This window comes from Amblyomma maculatum, chromosome 6 (genome assembly GCF_055883805.1).
Source record: "Amblyomma maculatum isolate TAMU_Amacu chromosome 6, ASM5588380v1, whole genome shotgun sequence".
NCBI lineage: Eukaryota > Metazoa > Arthropoda > Arachnida > Ixodida > Ixodidae > Amblyomma > Amblyomma maculatum.
In genome coordinates, this window is record NC_139349.1 from 149,459,685 (window position 1) to 149,480,426 (window position 20,742).

Genomic DNA, 20,742 nt, shown 5'->3' on the forward strand with positions numbered 1-20,742 from the left:
GAGATTCAATTATCCTTGAACCAAGTTTTGCAAGCATATATCCACCGGCCGCAGCCTCAGCTGTCGATTTGATCTTTACTCGATTCCGCGCTTGGTATAGCTCAGCAGCGGGCTAGTCTGACTTGTTTTTTCGGTGTTGTCAGCCATGCAGCCTGCCTGGCATGGCTGTGGTCTCTGTCTTTAGCGAAAATGGCTTCCTCTACACCGCGTCATTTTGTCACGCTGCCTGGTGGATTCGCCCGTTGATGAAGATGAAGATGCTCTCTGCACAGCGCGAGAGTGTGCTACAGTTCTTACATGAAGCGTGATTAGCTGCCTAGGCACGACTATGCAGCTCAGAGCGAGAGTTCAATGTCACATGTTCGGAGCCAGACGACCTTGTGGTCGTTTGGCATGGTCAGCTCTAAAAACACGATTTCTGCCCGCACTGCGGGCCGCCGAACCAGATAATTACTGTAATTACTATGTTCTAACTTACTGAGACACAGAAGTTGCGAAAGAAAAACTGTCGTGAGGTCCGCGTCGAGAGGTGACGAGCGGGAGCCGCAACCTTTTACGTGATAGCTTCTACAGCTAGTCAGTAGTAAAGCCGTCGCCGTCGACGTAACCAGAAATTAAAAACTTGTTTTCCTTTTATCGCGGGAATACGAAATCATGCGCCCAGACATTGTTCAGCAAAAACAAAACCGATGAGCGAGAGAGGAAATTTTTTTACATTGCAACAATGTAAAAAAGTTTCATGCGGTCGATTTACTGACTAATAAACATTACCCGGCGTACTTGCTGCTTTATGCTCTGTTGCTTGTTTCTTCCCTTTTTGAGTAGACTACAATTCACGTGACCATCTGCGCTTTGCGTCAACAAAAGCCGCCATTATCTTATGTCTAGCCTTGGTGGAAAGAGCTCGCGTGGAATTATAAACTCCTCGGTTTCAAGGATAATTAAGCGGTGGAGGCACGTAATGTTTTGTTTTACGGTTTTACTTTACATGATATACCTCTCACAATAATAAGAATCTATCACAACTTCAGATTGCCCTACGCCAGCTAAATTAGTAACAAAGAGTTTATTCCCTGATATACTTTTCCGGTCCAGGACAAAGTCAGTTTAAGTAAAAGAATGAACGCGGCTATTATATTGCAGCACAATTTGACTATTGAACCGGAAACGGGCTACACGAGACAAAAAGCTGGCTAAAAGTATTTACTCGGCGTAGGTTGGTTGTATGTGGTTATCAGCTTTTACTAACTTGTTACGCGTCATTCACTTGCAAAACAGCACCACGAAAAAAAAAAAAAAAGTCTCTGCTGTTTTAAATGTGAAGAAAACATTGATTGAAAACTGTCGCCGAAATTCGGCCACAACAGGCAATCGCCGCCCTCCCAGCTACGCAAGCTTTGTCAAAAGAAAGGTTCGCCCACTAAAAAGTTTTTAAAAATTGTTAGACGTTTCGGGCTCCGCCGGAAAACCTTGTTCACCGAATGGAGTCGTTAAAGTACGAAATTAAGTGCGTCATTCCGTTAGTGCGCAGAAGATTACAGGGCAAAACTTTATTGGGTGGCTGTCGGCAGGGGATCAGGAGGCTTCCTCCCCGGCCTTGCGCAGAAGCTCTTTGAAGTCAAAGGGCGTGAAGAGGTGGCCTTCGCCTTTGAAGAACTTGTTCATGAACTCCACCCTGCGGACGGAGGCACAAACACAAATGGTGGTCATCAATGAATTTCAAGGCCACTCTTTACGCAACATGGGCGAGAAAAGAACCGCCCATAACATGACGCAATGTCCTTTGTGGACGCTTCACCGGTGACAGAGTGTAAAAAAGAGAACAGTTTTCATTTGGACGACAGGAATTTCTACCATTACTACAGAAATCGCCTTTTATACTATATACCCCATAATATACGGGCAGGGAGCTCAACTGGTCAACGGCAGCGCGTCCGGCTCGAGAGTTGTTGTTGTTGTTCTCCTCTAATTTGATGGCACATGCCCACACAGGGGGATCGGCCAAGTATTGGGGTTGGTTGGTTGGTTGGTTGGTTGGTTCATAGGAAGGGAAAGGCGCAGTATCTGTCACACTTGCTCTGTGGACACCTGAACCGCGCCGTAAGGGAAGGGATGAAGGTGGGAGTGAAAGTGGGGTGCGGAGATATTAGATTTTGAGATGTATACCTACATCGCAAAAATAAAAATAAATTCTAGGGAAGTGAGAAGGAAATGTAGATATGAAAAACCAAAATAAAAAAGAGTAAATACTAACGTACGCAGTAGGAGAATACTAAGATTTATATGTACAGAATAAAAATTCAGCTCGAGAAAGCATATTTGCAAAGCAGACGTTTTGTTTCTATTAAGAAGTTTTGACTGGCGTTAAAAACAGACCTGTGGCTGTACCCAAGCATGGTGGCACCGAACGATAATAAAATCTGGCTGCTCAAATTAAGACCTAGCTGTTGTAACGGCTTCTCCAAATAATCGAGAGTATTTTGTTCACTTGTTCTGCCACTTGTTCTTTCACCTGTTCTGTCAGCTTCATCCTCTTCGGGACTGTTACAATATACCGTTCAGAAAACTCGGATTCACTTCATTACAGTTAAGGCAAAAACAAAATGTTATCGGCTTTTGTTCTATGATAAGAAAGCCCTTAATTATATTCCTACGGGTTCAGAGCTCTCATCATTTCGCTTCTCTAGAGCAGTTTATATGAACGATAAACATAATTTCGCTGGGATTTGGACAGCCCAACTCCACCAGCCTTCTAGGTGGATTCACACAAGGCTAAATTTTACTCCTCTTTTCCGACCGCGGCGGCTGCGTTTCGATGGAGGCGAAACGAAGATGCGTCCGTGTGCTGTGCGATGTCAGCGCACGTTAAAGATCCCCAGGTGGTAAATTACTCCGCAGCCCTCCACTACGGCTCCTCTTTCTCTCTTTCCATTTTAACTCCCACCTTCCTCCCTTCCCTTACGGCGTGTTGCAGGTGTCCACAGAAAGAAGTGTGACAGATACTGCGCCTTTCCCTTCCTGTGAACCAATAATTTTAATCTTTGCATTAATGATGCCAGGAAGCGCAAGTTCTAACTTCAACTGAGTCTGTGTGCTGACGAAACGGTGCTTGTTTCAATTGATTTGGCTTGTTTTGCTGCTTTTAATTCTTAATCTTCGATATGATGTTATACGTCAATCCGATTGGTATGAATCTAACTCAAAATAGCTCCACTAAAGCTGAGCCCGTTTGTTTTCACAACCCTCACACAACAGTGCCATCAGATTCCTCAGTTTTTCTTCGTGCATATAATATCCGAACTTGTTTTTGCTTACTATTGTTACCTTCAGTCATTGTATGAAATACTGCGAGTTGTCTTAGAATGCGTATATGGGGAATTTGTACAAGAGACTTCGTGTAGACTCGCGTGCCTACTGTACATAATAAAAGAGCTCGTGCCTTGCCAATTAGAAAGCTAGTTTTGCGTGCCCTGGGATACCCGCCGTGGTGGCAATAAAGAAAAAGGAAGTGGTGGTGCAGAGGTTACGGCGCTCGACTACTGTGCTCAAGGATGAGGGATAGAATCTCCGCCGCAGCTGCCGCATTTCGGTGGAGGCGAAAAGCAAAGCGCCCGTGTGCTGTGCGTTGTCAGTGCACGAATGACATCAGATGGTGGAAATTTCCGGAGCCCTCCACAACGGCATCTCTCATAGGCTGAGTCGCTTTGGGACGTTGAACCCCATAAACTAAACAGTTTTCACGCCCTGGGATATACATCGTTCCAAGTCGCGTTGTGGTGACAGCAGCCCGGCTGTCAGAGAGGTACCGAAACTTTTTTCTTTTTAAAGATAATTGTCGGTTGGGCTAACAGGCGCCCCCCCCCCCCCCCCCCAAAAAAAAAAAAAAAAAAAAAAAAACAAACTATGCAACCTGTTGGCGGCGATAGCGGGAAACGTTCCCTGCGGTCGTCAAGCTGCACTATTTCCGTTGCTCTCTGCGACGCCGAATTTAAAAGCAGCAACGCAATATTGAGATAAGCATAGGTCTTTAGGCGCACAAAATGAATAGTTTCCAGCCGCGCGCTTTGCCTTTGAGATGCCGTCTTCGTCAGGGAAGGCTCCGAGTCCACTTTAAATAGACGGCATGTTAGCTTGCAGGGGTCGAAATAGCGGCTCAAAAGCTTTTCACTCAATTCACTATGGTGAATCGGCGTCCAAATAAGACTCGGTCTCCCGGCCTGAGGTCAGCGTTCCGTAATCGTCACTTGCAGCACCGAGCGTCGGTACGTTGTTTGTCTCTAATATGCAGACGGGCGAGTCACCGGGGTTCCTCTGCGTGCTGAAGGCAGGCAGCGACATTGAGGTTGTCCTCGTGCTACATGCTGCCGCATGTTGTCGTGGGCTTACAAGTTTGAATGGAGTTGACCTAGTTGTTTCCTAGCTGGGTGTTATAACGGTGGTGTGCCACGCCTTGCGTTGATCGTAGCGTGCATGTAAAGTATGTCAGAGATTGTTTTTACGATGTTCCGTAGGTCCGTTGATGTGCGGATGCTAACCAGTTCTTCTCAGGCGGTTTGTCTGAGTGTATCTTAAGACATACTGATGACTGGTATCAACAGTAAAGCCCACCCACCAGGACCTGCACTTCAATACAGCGCCCTTGAGTACATCCCTGCATACGCCTGTCTCCTCATATATCAGCCCTGGATACCATCAATGCATACTACAATCTCGACCACACTCAGCCACCGGCTATGGCTACTGAGGTAACAGCTCTGCGAGAAGCTATTACCTATATTCTGCAACAATCCCCTGCAGCTTGGATTATTTTTGGTGATTGTCGCGCTGCACTGCAATTGCTAAAATCATCAAGAATTCAGGAACAGCTCGTCATTGACTTAAATAAGCCGCACACTAAGGCCTGCGAACTGCGTCAGCGCATTGTGCTACAGTGGTTACCTGCTCAGTGCAGCATTGCGGGCAATGACTGCGCCGACGCCGCTGCAAAACTAGTACCTGAAGATCCATCAAGAATTCCAATTCCATTCTCACGAAAAGATGCAGCAAGACTTATAGCTACTGAACCATGGCGATTGCAGCACTCTTGTGGTGTGATCCGGACCATTAATACCGACCTCAACATCGAATAGATCCCACACATGTATTTCGAATCCCACGCAATTTGAGCCATCGTAACAGTCTGCACGGAAATCGCTTGAATGATGCACTAACTACTTCCTACGTAACGCCGGTATAGCCAGCAGCCATCTGTCCTCTCTACACGTGATGTGTGGTAAGATTTCGAACATTTGGTAATTTCCTGCCAAAAGTTTATCGCACATCGCAGGGCATTCCATAGTAATTTAGGATTAGTTAAAGATACAGCCCTGCACCTTGAGCATGCCCTCAGTCCATGGTGCAATGGGTCTTCAGCTGCGCGACCTACAAAAGCCTTAATAACTTTCCTAAAAGACACAAGGTTGATAAAGACCCTTTGAAAGTCATCTGTGTGTAATATATGCATGTGTGAAAGTGTGTGTAACCGATTTCTTTCATTTATTTTTTTCCCCTTCTTTTTCACCCTCATCAGGAGTAGCGTGCTAGGCTGAGCACAAGGGAAGCATCCCTTGTCAATAAAATATATCTCTCTTGATTTCTTGGTTATGTGCATCTTCTCCGGATTGGCCGGGAAAGGAGAAGTCGTCTTGGATGTCTGTTAGCTCATCGAGGAAAGCTATCGTCGTACGCTTGTTGTGGTATTATTCGGTGAAGTTTGCCACCTGATTGTCCTTTTCGGAAAGGGGTAGGATGCCGAATCCTGAATCCAAAAGCAACTGGGTGTTTTTCTCGATGACACCTTCCGTGGTATATTCATTTCACCCTCGAGGAAGGTAACGCGCTTGCTTGGGATGCTACGCTGAATTCTTCATCGAGAGCAGTTAGACCGACGTGATGCTTCAATGTTGCCGTAACAGGTATGGGTCTGCCCGTTGGAAGCTTCATGAGTTTCGAAGTTTTACGATCGCTCGATGTTCACTCAGAAAGTTCTCTTCTAAAGTCACGCCGCGATAGCACAGCAGCAGGATGAAGAAGTTGTTGGTCTTGCGGTGCATCGCCCCGGCGATGTCATGTGGTGTTATGTGGTGGGAATTGTGTCAACTGATGTCATTGCGCTTCTCGTCGCGATGCCGAGAGAACGGTGGGAGGCAAGGGTATGGCTAATACGACTTGGTCGCAGTTATATGGTACACTGCGCAAAAGGTGAGACATTAAGCGAACCGCTGCAATTATTATTTTGGTGTATAAAAATATACAGCTCAATAATTTCATTGGGCACGCATATTAGCGAGGATAGCCTATGCATAACTTAGAAATAACCGCTTCACAGTCAGAAAAAGCTTGCGTGCAGCTTATTCAAAACGCGGGGTATCTCCACTTTTGCGCAGGGGTGGACACAATCGGCGATATATATGGCACAAAATACGCATGGCAGGCTTTACAAAGCGCCAGATTAGCATTGGTTGAAAGAAGTTTGTCAGTGTGTCGCGACATCAGCTCATGGTATTACTGCGATAGGCCGTTGCTGTTTCCATGGTGTCCTTCGATACCCACCAATGGAGACGCAAGGCGTGCAGGAATGCGGAGAGACCCTCCATGACAAGCAAGATGCTGATGGTGAGGCCAGCCCAGGCGGCAAACACTGCGAACATGGCAGCCGCGCCTAGGAAGCCCGAGGACATCGACAGGCCGATCTTCATCACCATCGTCCAAAGCACCTCCGAGAGCTCTGCATGATCGCAGTTATTTTCACCACTGAACAAGTCGGTTTAATTCTGGTTTAATTCTTGAAGCAAGGTAATATTGCGAGAATACATTGCGAGGTTAGGAACGAGCATAATAGCGCTGGTCGCATACCCTGTATGGTGTATGTTCTTTTGTGCCACTTAACCACGTCTGAATACTCATTATAAATACTTAAAAGTTTGACTTTTCTAAACATTCGCCTCGCGTGCAAGAGGACGAATTTCGGCTGATGCTGCACAGTTATTCACCGGATTACAATATCTGCGTTCCGACTGAATTTCATAACAAGGTCCTGGCTGCGCGGCCACTGCCGGAGTCCCTTACCAGAACAAGATTTGATACTGGCCACAACCTCCTACATGAATGCTAAAAAAAACGGCCCTCTGTTCCTAGCGCCTACGGAGCAGCTGACGACGGCGGCGGTCAGGCCCATGATGCAGCGGAGGGTGCTAAGAATGTCAAGCTCCGAACAGACTGCCCATGGAAAATGAACCAAGGAACGTTTAAAGCTAAAGCCCTATGTAGTAAGGTTAGTCTAGCAGTGCTGTTTGAAGAATTATCGGGAATTAAATGAGATATTACAGGGCGTAGTGGGGTTAGGAGGCCAAAAAGCGCGGACATGTATAGTGTGTTATCTGGGCAAACTTGCTACCTTTACCTGCTTAACTTAGAGAATGGCAGTCAGTGAGTCGGACGAAATGTATGCACCGGAACCTGTGATATCTCGACAATAGTACGTTAATAGCTGCCTGCCTCCTCATTGTGGCCGATCCGCTACGCACCTATAAATTGTAGATATGTAGCAAAGTGACCATTATCCTTCAGAGGACAAGCTGTAAAATACCTATAAAGAACGAGAAGGCACAATCTTAGCGGTACTATCCGCAGCGTATATATGCGCAGTAGATATTCAAAGAAGTTAACAGAAGAAGCTAGTGACCAACTACGTCGTAAGTAAGAAAGTACACGGTTAGCTTCGTTAGCGATCGCTGTAATATGGGTGGTATAATAAAGGTCATGCGATATGTTAATTCCTAGGTACTTTCATGAGGACGCAGAAGAAATAACGGCACCACAGAATACATAGCTGGCGTTGGATAAAAGTCTCGGCGATGAAAAGAAAGTGACGACGTTTTATTGATATTTAAGGACATTAACCACTTTTTACACCAATATTCGATACGTAAAGGTCAAATTAGAGAGCAAAAACATCGGCGTTATTGTTAATAGGGCGGTAAATAACACAATCGTCGGCAAATAGGAGAATGGTAGATGAAATGGTTGAAGTGACGTCATTTACATATATTAGAAAGAGTGGAAGACCTAGGACGGTGCCTCAACGAAGGAAGTGTCCCACTCACGTGCGTGTGCCAGACTGAGCGCCCACAGCCGGAGGTAGGACGCCGTGTTGGAGATGGCGCCCAGGCAGTACTCGATGGTGTGGATCATCTGGTGGATGACCACCTCGCCCATCTCGATGTGTTCCCCGCTAGGTCGGTCGGTCGCATCCTGGGACGACGTCAGTGAAGCCTGACCCAACGCCACCGGCGAGTGAGAGTGCCTGCGCGAAATGACGGAGCACTTCTGTGACAGGAAGTTGGTAGTGTGAAAATGCATATCTGTGTTTATAAACAACACATGTGTGGTAATTTGTGTACATATTTATGTAGAGGGTTCCCCAAAAGCACGACAATGCAAGGTATTGATGGTTCAAAACGTATGCCCGCTAGTAGTACGTGGCTTTCATTGAAATGCGCTAAGAAGGTTGCAAATGTAGGCAAAAAAATTTTTCAGCATTTTGCATTGAAAAATGTCGTTTCGTTCCGTCAGTGATTTTACAACGATAATACAGAGACGCCAGTGTGGCGGAAAATACATTGATTAGAGCTTACGCTATTAAAAGACGTTCTTTGATCAATACGTTATTTATGACATTAGCGTTGACAGACGTCATAAGAAAATCACAAAATCTACAGTATTTATAACGCATTTCAAAATTATAGTAAGTAACATAGACTTAAAGGAATGGGTGAACGCTGCCAACATCTAATTTGTAAAAAGTACTGATATGGATTGCGGATGAAAACTCGATGATTTCGGGGCTACTAATTGTTCGTGATATAATACAAGAAGTTGCAACTAAAGTAGTTTCAAAGCAAAAGAAATGCAAGAAAGCAAACTAGTTATCTGAAGAGGTTTTGCAAATAGCTGCGGAAAGGAGGATGACAAAAGTTATGGGGGAAAGAGAAAGATGCAAGGTTCTCAATGCGGATTTTCAGATAATAGCAAGAAGAGATAAGAATGCCTTCCTGAACATACAGTGCCAAGCAGTTGAGGACAACAGCCAATTGAGGAACACAAGAGCTCTGTATAAGACATTCAAAGATATCAAAGGAAGCTTCTGTGCTAAGCTGGACGTGATAAAGGACAAACGAGGCAGGGACCTCACGGAAGCCTCAGAGATAAAGAAGAGGTGGCAGGAATACACAGAAGAACTGTACAAGAACAACCCAGATGTGCAAACCCAACATACGACGGCTGTGATTACTGATCTCGAGCCGGACATCCTGAAGAGTGAAGTTGAATGGGCCTTAGCCAGCCTTGCTAAGGACAAAGCTAGCGGCAATGATGGCATTCCAGCTGAGTTGCTTCAAAACCTCAACCTTGACGATGCTGTTACGTCCTGTATACATTATGCCAGCAAATTTGGACAACCTTGCAGTGGCCACAGGATTGCAGGAGGTCAGTTTACATCCCCATTCCAAAGAAAGGCAGTGCCAAAGATTGTTCCAACTACAGCACGATCGCGCTTATTTCGCATGCTAGAAAGGTGATGTTGAAAATCCTCCAAGGTAGGCTGCAGCAGTATGTGGATCGGGAGCTTCCGGACGTGCAAGCTGGGTTTCGCAAGGGCAGAGGAACTAGAGACCATATTGCCAACCTTCGCTGGATTATGGAAAAAGCAAGAGAGTTCCAGAAACCCATCTACTTCTGCTTTATTGATTATGCGAAAGCGTTTGACCGCGTAGATCACAGCAGATTGTGGCAAGCTCTCCAAGAGATGGGAGTTCCAATTCACTTCATCTGTCTCTTCAGGAACCTGTATGAAGGGCAAGAGGCCACAGTCAGAACTAGGCATGGCCTTACTGATTGATTTCCGATTGAGGAAGGAGTGAGACAAGGCTGCATACTGTCGCCCTGCCTATTTAACCTATGTGCAGAGTGCATCATGAGGAAGGCCGATCTGGACGAGTCTTCAGCTGGAGTGAAGATTGCTGGGAAACGTATCAACAACCTTAGATATGCGGGAGATACCACTTTAATGGCAGAAAGTGAAGTGGAACTTAAGAGACTTCTGATGCGCGTACAAGAAGAGAGTGAGAAGTTTGGACCTAAACTGAACGATAAAAAGACAAAGATCATGGCGCCTTGCCCTATCAAGTCCTGGAGCATCAAGGGACAAGAAGTGGAAGCTGTGACAGATTTTCTCTTCTTGGGCTCCAAGATTACCCCGGAAGGAGACTTCAGCCATGAAATTAGGAGACGCCTAGGTGCTTCTGGGAAAGAGAGCCATGGCTAGCCTTGACCGCCTAGTAAAGAGCAGAGACATTACACTGCCACACAAGATCCGTATAACTCGTGCTATTGTCTTCCAGTTGTGATGTATGGATGCGAGAGTTTGACTGTGAAGAAGGCTGACCGCCGAAGAATTGACGCGTTTGAATTGTGGTGCTGGCGGAGAATCTTGAGAGTTCCTTGGACGGCCAGAAGATCAAATCAGTCGATATTGTCGACCATAAACCCTGACTGCTCATTGGAGGGCCAAATTCTAAAGGTAAAGCTCAGCTATTTTGGTCATTTGATGAGAAGAGAGAAGTCGCTGGAGAAAGATTTGATGTTGGGAAAAGTTGAGGGTCACCGGAGAAGGGGTAGGCAGCGAACGCGATGGTTAGATGGCATCCTCGAGGCGCTGCAGATGAAGTTATGCGATGTTAGGAAGATAGTGAGAGACCGGAAAGCGTGGCGTGATATGGTCCATAGGGTCACGAAGAGTCGGACACGACTGAACGACTGAACTGAACTGAATTCCGATTCATTAACATGGGACTCGCACATCACCAATATCTGCGCAAAACTCAGTAAAACAACCGGGGCCTTATCTCGCTGCCGCTCATTACTTCCAGTGCACACTTAACTTCAAATATATCAGGCGCTGTTCTTCTCATACATTAACTATTGGAATTTGGTGTGGCTGACAACAACTAAAGGCAACATTAAGAAGGTTTACATGTTGCAAAAGAAGATTGTGCGCATTATAGCTAACATTGACTACTTCTCTTCAACTGAACAGTATTTTCCTCAATACAATATAGTCCCGATACAAAACATTTATGAATTTCGTATGCTAGCTGCTGTCATTTTATTTATCATCACCCGCTTTCAGGCAGTTCATTACGTCTATCGCATCCTTACAACATTATCAAAGTAATGCCTCTACACGCAGCACTGATGTGTGGCTGATTCCACGCTTCCGCACCAATTACAAACTACAGTCTTTGAAACATAATCTTCCACAAGTTCTCAATAAGTATGATGAATTTAGCAGCCCCAACCTCAACCGATTACGGCAGTATCTTTTATCCCATTAGATTTTAGTGGGTGATATTTCCTGCTATCCTGATTTTCAGAAGCCGTTAATATGAAAATGTACTTGTTTCCTGTATGCTTCCCTTTAGAAGTACTATTCGTATTGCATCTTTAGATTGTTTTTCTCTCTCGCATCTATTCTTTGAATTACGTCATTGCTGTTTTGTTGCAAACATGTATCCATTTTGTCCTATCATAGTTGATTTTTTCACATGTACAAATCTGTACCATGAATTTCGTGTATTTTATTTTTCATTGTACTGTCCTATGCATGGTAGGCCACCATGCCCTGCCTTGTACATCGGGTACCTGGGCCTTGTCAAGCTGACATGACAGCTTTTAGCCCAGGTGACCCTTCAGAAGCTTTCTGAAAAAAAAATTGAATTGAAAATTGAATTGAATTGAATTGTAACAGAGGCTGATCACAACGGTGCCGTTTATTATCCTGCAAGTGTTTCCATCTCGGCGCAATAATTCTGTAGAATCCGAAGTCACAAGTTCCAGTGACAGCTTGTTCCATAATTTCATAGCTGACGGAAAGGAAGAATACTGGAGTGTGCCACATCGAGAGAGGAACGCTGAACATTCGTGTGGTAAACTTGTTTGTTTGGTTTGACACATTTAACATTGCAAATCGACTATGGCTGTAAGAGGCGCCATAGTGGTAGGCTCCGGAAATTTTGACCACCTGGGGTTCGTGAAACTTGTTTATAGGATAAAGAAAGAAAATAAACTAGTCGGCATGTTGCCAGATTTTTTAATGTTTGCTCCCTTTTACCTATGTGCGACTATGCTGACGTGAAGGAAAGACTAAATAATAAACTGAAGGGATTTTCTTTTCCTTCCTTAATTAACAAGTACATTTGCTGCAGATTTCTGTCATATTCAAGGACCACATAACTAGACGCTCGACTTTAGCAGGCAATATTCGTACATCGAAATCCCAGCTGTGAAAATCATCTCAGCATGTTTTCTCACTAGAAGACAGACCATTAAAAGATGCATGAGGTTTCGGCATGTTTATTCAAACTTAATTAATGAGACCGTCTGTGAAAAACGACATTCATGACCATTAACATGAAAATTTAAGCGTGCACCAAGACGAAGAGGGAGAAGGACTCTAGACACACGAGCGTGTTTATACCGTTTTTCTTCTTCGCCTTTGTTCTAGTGCGCGGCCAAGTTTCCATGTGTGATGTTGTACCACCGTTACTGGTTACTGGATACCGTTACTGGTCGTTAACTGGGGCGTTGTTTAGATGGCGTAGCCACCTGCAAATGGCCTGACCAATATATTCACTCAGCACGCGAGTGAGTCTCGTTAACGAAGATCACAAATACACTAATGCCCAGCGCAAACCCACTGGAAACAGCGGATTACACATTTCACTTTTCAAATTCTGTCCGTTTATTTTAAAGCCCTGGCTGCGATTGAAAGAAAGAACGTTATCTAGAAGGCTACGCACTATATGATGTATAAGTTGTGATAGTTTTCCGCTGAGCAAAAAACTTGGGATCAGCGCACTGTCAAATACTTCAGGAATGCCCTGAACACTGCGTGAGCTTGTAGGCAGGAGTGAATTCTTGTGTCTAAACTATATATTTTGTGTTCAATTACAATGGAATTAGCTGTACGAAGTATATTGTTAGGGCAAATTAGATTTTGTTTTTCTATACAGTTGGTAAGTGCCGTGCTGGTTATACGCTCTATCGTTTTACAACAGCGGGCGAATTCGGCTTGTCAATTCAAACCTTAAAACACTCTGCTTGTCACTTATTCTTGTTACCTGCATTGTGGTGAATAGGAAGAGCCTTTCACGGAACCAGTCTATCGGCAGAGTGGCGGCTGGGTGTGACAAAGTGAAACATGCGTGCAGGGAAGCTGTTTAACGTTCCAATGAAATTCAGGCTATGAGGGACGCCGTAGTGGAGTCCTCCAGAAATTTCGACAAAGCGGCGTCGCGTCATGGTTTCGATCATACTCCGCTTGGTCGCAGCCAAAAACGAGAATGTCATCAATGAGATTGATAACTTCGGTTAGTGCGCTGAGAGTTTCAGACATACGCTTTTAGCTCATTATGTCCGGAGGCCTTTTACTTTGGTTGCTTGAGGCTGGGTGCCAATCACATGTTAGATTAAACACACATTAAACGGTTAGTGAATAATCAAGAAATAATGTGCATGTGCGCGAACGAGGACAATCTCGTATCACACTCGTAAAGACGGAACTGAAGGGTTCCCATATTTTGAGCATGCGGAACTTGCTTTCGCTCATGACGACTTCGCTGTTCTTTCCGTGCTAGTTTACAACACTTTGGCTTACTTTTAGACGGCTTAACAATGATGGGTTTTCGATGTTCTGTTTTATTTTCTTGAGTTTTTTTATTTCCTTTCCAGGAAATTATATATTGTCACAAATATATAAAAATAGAGATAGAGACAGCCCTGTGGTCAGCGCTCGTAGCTCCTAACTGCCCGAGCTCCTTCTTATTTCTCTGCCAGCTGGTAAGCCAGGTGGCATTATTCCCTCGCCTCCAAGAAAAGAAAAAAGAACAAAGTCACGGAAGCATTAGATGTGCCAGTACAAGGTAATCAACGCATGCTGTCACACCACGGCATCACACATCGCCACATTGCCATGACATTGCATCTCACATCACTTGATAAAGTAGGATTTCGGTGGGGTGATGTGCACAACATCGGAGCGAGGTTGGCGACGGCTATAGATTGGCTAACACAGTCTGGGACCACATCATATGTGACGTTCGTTACACGGCGCAATATAGCGACCGAAGTATCGGCACATTTTTCTGACAGTCCCGGGCGTATCACAGGAGTCCAAACCCAAACTTGTTTCCCAAGTGCATAACTGACGTGCCGGTGTCGAAGGTTGTGCCGGTGCGCATCCGCAGGCTGCTGATCTTGAATGTTGAGACACCCAAGTTTGGCGCGCTTCCTCAGCGCGTTGAGAGAATAGCTCAGCTCCAGCGCCAATGGCTTGTCTTCAGAACTGCACGGTATCATGGCGTCCGGCATCATCTGGACGTCTTTTCCATATATGAGACAAAACGGAGTGAATCGACTCGTTTCTTGCATGGCGGTGTTATAAGCGTATGTCACACAAGGAAGGATTTCATTGCAGTTCTTGTGCTGCGCGTCCACATACATCGAGATCATATCGGCGATGGTCCTATTATTCTTTCCGCCAGCCCATTGCTTTGAGGGTGATATGCCGTAGTCTTAATGCGGTGGCTTGTGTGGCTGGATTCGAACATGTCTCGAATAAGATGTGCCGTGAACGCTGTGCCTCTGTCAGTAATTACATACGATGGAGTATCATACCTCAAGACGATTCGGTACAAGAAAAAATTGGCGATCTCAGAAGAAGTGCCCCGTTCCACGGGCTTTGTTTCCGCATACCTTGTTGAATAATCAGTTGCAGCTATCACCCATTTGTTACAGGCTGCAGACCTAAGGAAGGAGCCCAGAAGACCGATACCGACTTGGTCGAAGGGAGTAGCAGGTGGTGTAGTTGGCTGCAGGAAACGTGCAGGCTTGAGCGGTGGTGACTTACGGCGTTGGCACTGGCGGCAGCCCCTGACGTACCGGTGAACAATTGCATCAAGGTTTGGCCAGTAGTAGGCCTGGCGAACTCGAGCAAGCGTGCGGATGAAACCTAAATGTCCGGTGGATGGTTCGTCGTGACTAGCAAGAAGGATGTCGTCACGCAGATCTGAAGGAACAAGGAGATAGGCCGAGTTCCAGTACTTGAGTTACGCTTGAACAGAACAACGTTGCGCAAATAAAACAAAGATGAAGATCTGGAAAGATGACGGGGCACGTCAGCAGCACGACCCTGCAGGTGGTCAATGACTGGTCGAATTCGTCGTCTGCTCGCTGTCGTGCCATCAATTGTGTGTCACTGACCACACCAAGGAAACGACTTTCATCTGTCTCATCATCCATCCCGTTATTACCGTTCTCTATAGGACCACATGACAACGTGTCGGCGTCTTCATGTTTGCTCCCAGATTTATAGGCAGTTGTGTAATCGAATTCCTGCAGCCGCAGAATCCACCGGGCCAGACCACCAGGTGGGTCTCGAAGACTCGCCAGCCAGCACAGGGAATGATGATCGGTTATCACCTTGAAAGGGCGATCGTAGAGGTAGGGCCGGAACTTCATAGTGGCCCACACAACGGCCAGGCGCTCTTTTTCCAATGTAGAATAATTCCGCTCAGCACGAGAAAGAGTGCGGCTCGCGTATGCAACAGCATTTCGATGCCAGTCTGATGTTGGACGAGTACAGCACCGAGTCCAGCGCCGCTGGACTCGGTTTCAGCTGTCCCGTTGAAGTGCGCAAGTACAGGAAGTGTTTGCAGCCGTCTGCGCAAATGCTCGAAAGATTCTTGTTGCTCGGAGGACCAGACAAAAGGTGTATCGTCACGTGTCAGACGTGTCGGCGGATCATCAATCGTGGAGAAGTCTGGTATGAAGCGGCGGTAGTAGGCGCAGAAACCCAGAAAACGTTTTACACTTTTCTTGTTCGTGGGAACAGGGAATTTCGCTATGACGACAATTTTATTGGGATTTGACTTGACGCCGTCTGCACCAACCATATGGCCAAGAAACTTCAGCTTTTTGTAACCGAAGTGACATTTCTCAGGCTTGAGTGTCAAATTAGCCAATCGAAGAGCATCCAGCACACTTCTCAGGCTTCAAAGTGCTGCTCAAACTTTTCGGAGAACACAACGACGTCATTCAAGTAAACTAAGCAAATCTGCCATTTAAGGTAAGCATATCCTTAGCTTGTGTTTGGATGGCCACGCGTTTCTTGGGGAAGATGCGGTAAGGTTGCTGCCGGATGGGTCGGTCATCGTTGGATACAATATGGTGTTTAGTAACGGTTGTTTGAAGCGCCTTGGATGAGGATACAAGGCAGGGTGCATGCTCCTACAGCAGAGCCCTTAAGTCGCGATACTGATCTGCGGAGAGCTCCGAACTAATATTGATGCAATCTAGCGGTCCGGGCGGAGGGCTCACGGTGTTAAATGCAGAGCAGGCTAAAGGTTCTTCAAATGGGCTGGCAAAGACGATCGCCGTAGCACGAAATAGATGTCGGTGTTCATTCGAAAAGTAGGACCTCTGACTGTCCTAGACGAAGGTGGATGAGGCTTCGCACCGCACAGATGCCGTGGGTTAACAAAAGTGAATTATTTCCCTCAGCGAACACTGTACCATCACGTGGACGTTCGCAGGCGGCACACACAAAAACACTGGCCCGGGGGTATCGTAACACTATCCGCGGAAATTCTCGCTGCCGAACAAGACTGTTGAATGGCTGAGTCACTATCCGCATTCTCGGTTGAAAACATGATGGTGCGTTGCCTAAGGTCACTAACAGCTCTATTCTTCCGCAGAAAATCCACACCAAATATAAAGTCGCGTGAACACTCCTGGAGCACAACGCACCTAACAACAAACGTGGTGTCGTGAATTTACATCCGAGCTGTGCACTATCCTATCGGGGTGGCTATCAGCGGTGCGAATCGGTGTGCCGGACCATGGAGTCATAACTTTTCGAAGCGTGGCCAGTCTGCCGCTCAGAATACAGAAGTCCACTCCGGTGTCCACCAATGCACTTAACTTGTGTCGCTCTAAAACTACCGGTATTCAAGTGACAGGCGGTTGTGCATTTCAAACGTTGCCGTGGTTTTCGTAGAGTTGATATCCGCGGCGTCGGGGGGACTTCATCGCGATGACTTCTAGCGGCCTCGCCCCCGGCGGTCGCCGTGTTTAGTTTCCCTGGCGGGGGCTAGGGGATTGTCCAGGTTCCCCACGTGAAAACGTCTGCAGAGAGACGGCAAGGAGAGGGAGATCGTGACAGTCGCCGCTGAGAAGATAGACGCTGTTCAACGACATACTCTTGTCCACAGGGTGGTCATCGCGTGGGGGTACCCCGCAGGCCTATTTCACGATAAGGGCACTGTCTAAAGAGATGGCCAGGTTCGCCACAGTGAAAACAGACAGCCCTTCGATCGGGAGCACGCCAAATGTCTGATCTTCGCCGAGGCGGTCGTTGACTTGAAGTGTACTGTGCCCGCTACACGCATGGCAGAGGATCGTGCGAGACAGGAGAAATTGGCACCGGAGCTGGTGCAGTAGACAAAGGCGGCATTGGAACTTGTCGTACAGGGACAAATGGCTCTGATGATGGGTCAGAACGTCCCAAAACATCCGCGTATGTTGGAGCTCTGCATTCTTCTGAGTAGAATTGTAGGTGATCACCCAGTGACTGAGGCCTGGTGGCTTGCTGTACCTCGTCGCGAAAGATCTCGACAATAAAAGCGTCCTGCGGTTGAGGCACTTTGCAAAGCTTTTGCAGTTCGTCTCGCACCACAGAGCGAATGAGTTCGCGGAACGATTCACCGGTTCCTCCATAAGCCGGAAGTGTCTCAATAGGGGATACAGCGAAATACGGTTCATTGTAAGCGTTGGCCTTCTGCTGAAGAAGCTTCTCCATTGTCGATGCCTCTGACAAGCAATCAGCCACCATAGCCGGAGGACTGCGCACAAGGCTAGCAAACAGCTGTTCTTTTACGCCGCCCATTAAGTGGCGCAGTTTGTTGTCCTACGACATGGCGGGATCGGGACGGCGGAACAATCGCATCATAGCTTCAACATACATTGTGACGGCTTCATTGGGCGTCTGGAAACGAGTCTGGAGTGCCGGCTCAGCTCGTTCTCGGCGATCTGGACTAATGCAGTCCTCGAGAATTGGACGGCGAAACTCACACCCGGAAGACAAAATCGCCTCGCGGTTCTCGTACCACGTGCGAGCGCCGTCTTCGAGGCTGAAGAAGACCTATCTAAGCTTCGCGGCGTCATCCCAGTGATTAAGAGCGGAGACTCGTTCGAACTTGGGGAGGCAGTTTTCTACGTCTTCCTCCGGTTTACCTCAGAATGACTTCGGTACTCGCGGAGTGTGCAAGGTGTAGAGAAGAGTACCTAGCGCGGGGTGTTGAGGGGCAGTGGCAGCGGCCGGCTCGGTTTGCTGCGGCACCGCACATTGCATGGCTGCTCGGAGTGCAGGCCCTGAGATTGGCTCGAAAGGTCCATGTTCGGGTGGCAGACCGAGGTTCTTTCGGCTAACACGGTGGATCGGTGTCTGAACAAGCGTAGAGGTAGACTCCAGGTTGAGAGGAGGTGTGCGGGACATACAGTGAACGACCACCAAATATGTCACAGATATCTAAAAATGGAGATAGCTCAGTTGTTGTTGTTGTTCTCCTCTAATGTGATGGCACAAACCCACACAGGGGGATCGGCCAAGAATTGGGGTGCAGAGATATTAGATTTTGAGATGTATAACTACATCGGAAAAATAAAAAAAAATAAATGCTAGGGAATAGAAAAGGAAATGTAAATATGATAAACCAAAATATATAAGAGTAAATACTAACGCACGCAGTAGGAGAATAGTAAGATTTATATGTACAGATTAAAACTTCAAAGCATATTAGCCAGGTAGACGTTTTGTTTCTATTAAGAAGTTTTGAATGGCGTTAAAAACATACCTGTGGCTGTACCCAAGCATGGTGGCACCGAACGATAATAAAATTTGGCTGCTCAAATTAAGACCCAGCTGTTGTAACGGCTTCTCTAAGTACCGCTTTCTCATCATGGTAAAACGGCGGCAAAATATCAAGAAATGATCTATTGTTTCCGGTTCCCCGCAGAATGCGCAGACAGGAGAAAGCGCTAAACCAGACCTGTGCATATAGAAATTTAGGGGCGGAATACGACAGCGTAGCCTGGTTAGAGAGACCTCAGTCTGCCTTGATTGACATGATTTCCTATTCCAGAAATACTTGAGGTGCAGGTAGTCATCCGAGGATAAAATAGATCCAGACTGCGTGCTTAATAAGGCACGCCGCCGAAATCGTGCTGCTGTTATGTACGCTGTTGCCGGGAGGATGGGCAATACAGGGCCGTTCAGAGAATCAGTTAACAGAGACAGCTCTGTGGTCTCTTCTTCTTCTTCTTCCTTGATATTTTGCACATACCCACGAAGTGAGATTAGCCAGGGTTCAGTGTGGACTGCCAAATGTCCTATACAAACTGAATTAGTGTAATAAAGTAATTGACAACTAAACAAATACATAAATGTCATATACAAACTGAATGTAGCTAAAATGATTTGGAATTTTGAGGTGATAGGAAGAGAAATCAATGAAATGGGTTAAAATGTAAAAATAATAAAAAATAAAATAAAAAGTAGTATAATTCAAACACATCAGCGCTAACACAAATTTTCCGTTAGCAATATTATAGTTGTGAAGTAACTCACACACCGTTTTTAGGACATGCCCTTTGACGGTTGCACCAAAGGAGAGGAAGACTAGGAACTGTAAATAGCTCCCAACTGTCCGAGCTCCTCCGCCTTTCTCTGCCAGCTAGTAAGCCAGGTGGCAATATATATACATCTCCTATCTGTTTTATATTCTAAATGCTGTTGATTCTTCGCTTTGAAAATTTTTCCATCTCGGGGTTCTGCCTTTTAAAGCAATTTGTGGACACCGCTTCTTGGCTCAGCTGTTGTTAAAAGTGTTTATGAAAACGTGCTTTATTATCGCATTCGCTTCGGTCACACGGCGTTTTTCCCCTCCGTGCTTGTTTGGTATTTTGATAGCGTTATATCCGAGTCTAAAAGAAATACAGAACCGTGTCAAAAACACGACAAAATAATCTGTAGTTCTTTCGTTAACGTCAGATTTTTCTGTAGTTCGGTAGTACTTTTCTGTAGTTATGTAGTTTTTCTGTGGTATATTTTTGTTTTCTGTAGTTCTGTAGCCCTTTTCTGTCGTAACTACAGAAATTTCTGATGTTACTACAGAACGTTCTGTTGTCACAACAAGTTTCCCGTCAAAAACCGCACAGAAATTTTGTCGTTACAACAGAAAATGTCTGCGCTTTTTTTCCGACCGGGTTAATACACGACAGTTTGAAGAGACAATCATTATTTTAGCTTCAATTTGACTTCTTCTATTTTTCAATGCTCAGTACGCACTACCAGCACATTGCGAGTATTCTTCACGATGAAGAAATAGCGTGAAGGGGTGACGAATACAGACAGGGGCGGCATTCGAAAATGAAGAATTTCGCGGAAATAAAACACGAGTGTTATACACCAATAAAAAAGTAGAAAACGGCTTCTTTGGGAAGGTGAGCCACAGGATGCATAAGTTACACAGCAAAACGGCGTGTGTCACAGTGTCACAAGCTGCGCGGCTTCCAACGAAAATCAATTTT

The 20,742-nt window shown here is 46.0% G+C and overlaps 1 protein-coding gene across 1 annotated transcript in view; it reads right to left on the minus strand.

Annotated features, from left to right (window-relative positions):
- Window positions 1–1,535: 1,535 nt before the first annotated feature.
- LOC146187009 (V-type proton ATPase 116 kDa subunit a 1-like) overlaps window positions 1,536–20,742 on the minus strand; it is a 127,263-nt gene continuing 108,056 nt past the window's right edge. Inside the window, exons 19-21 of the mRNA XM_084607545.1 lie at window positions 8,145–8,344; window positions 6,592–6,766; window positions 1,536–1,675 (exon numbers count right to left, since the gene is read on the minus strand). Of these exons, the coding sequence (XP_084463671.1) occupies window positions 1,576–1,675; window positions 6,592–6,766; window positions 8,145–8,344 (475 nt within the window). The 3' untranslated portion in view covers window positions 1,536–1,575. The remainder of the gene's footprint in view (window positions 1,676–6,591; window positions 6,767–8,144; window positions 8,345–20,742) is intronic.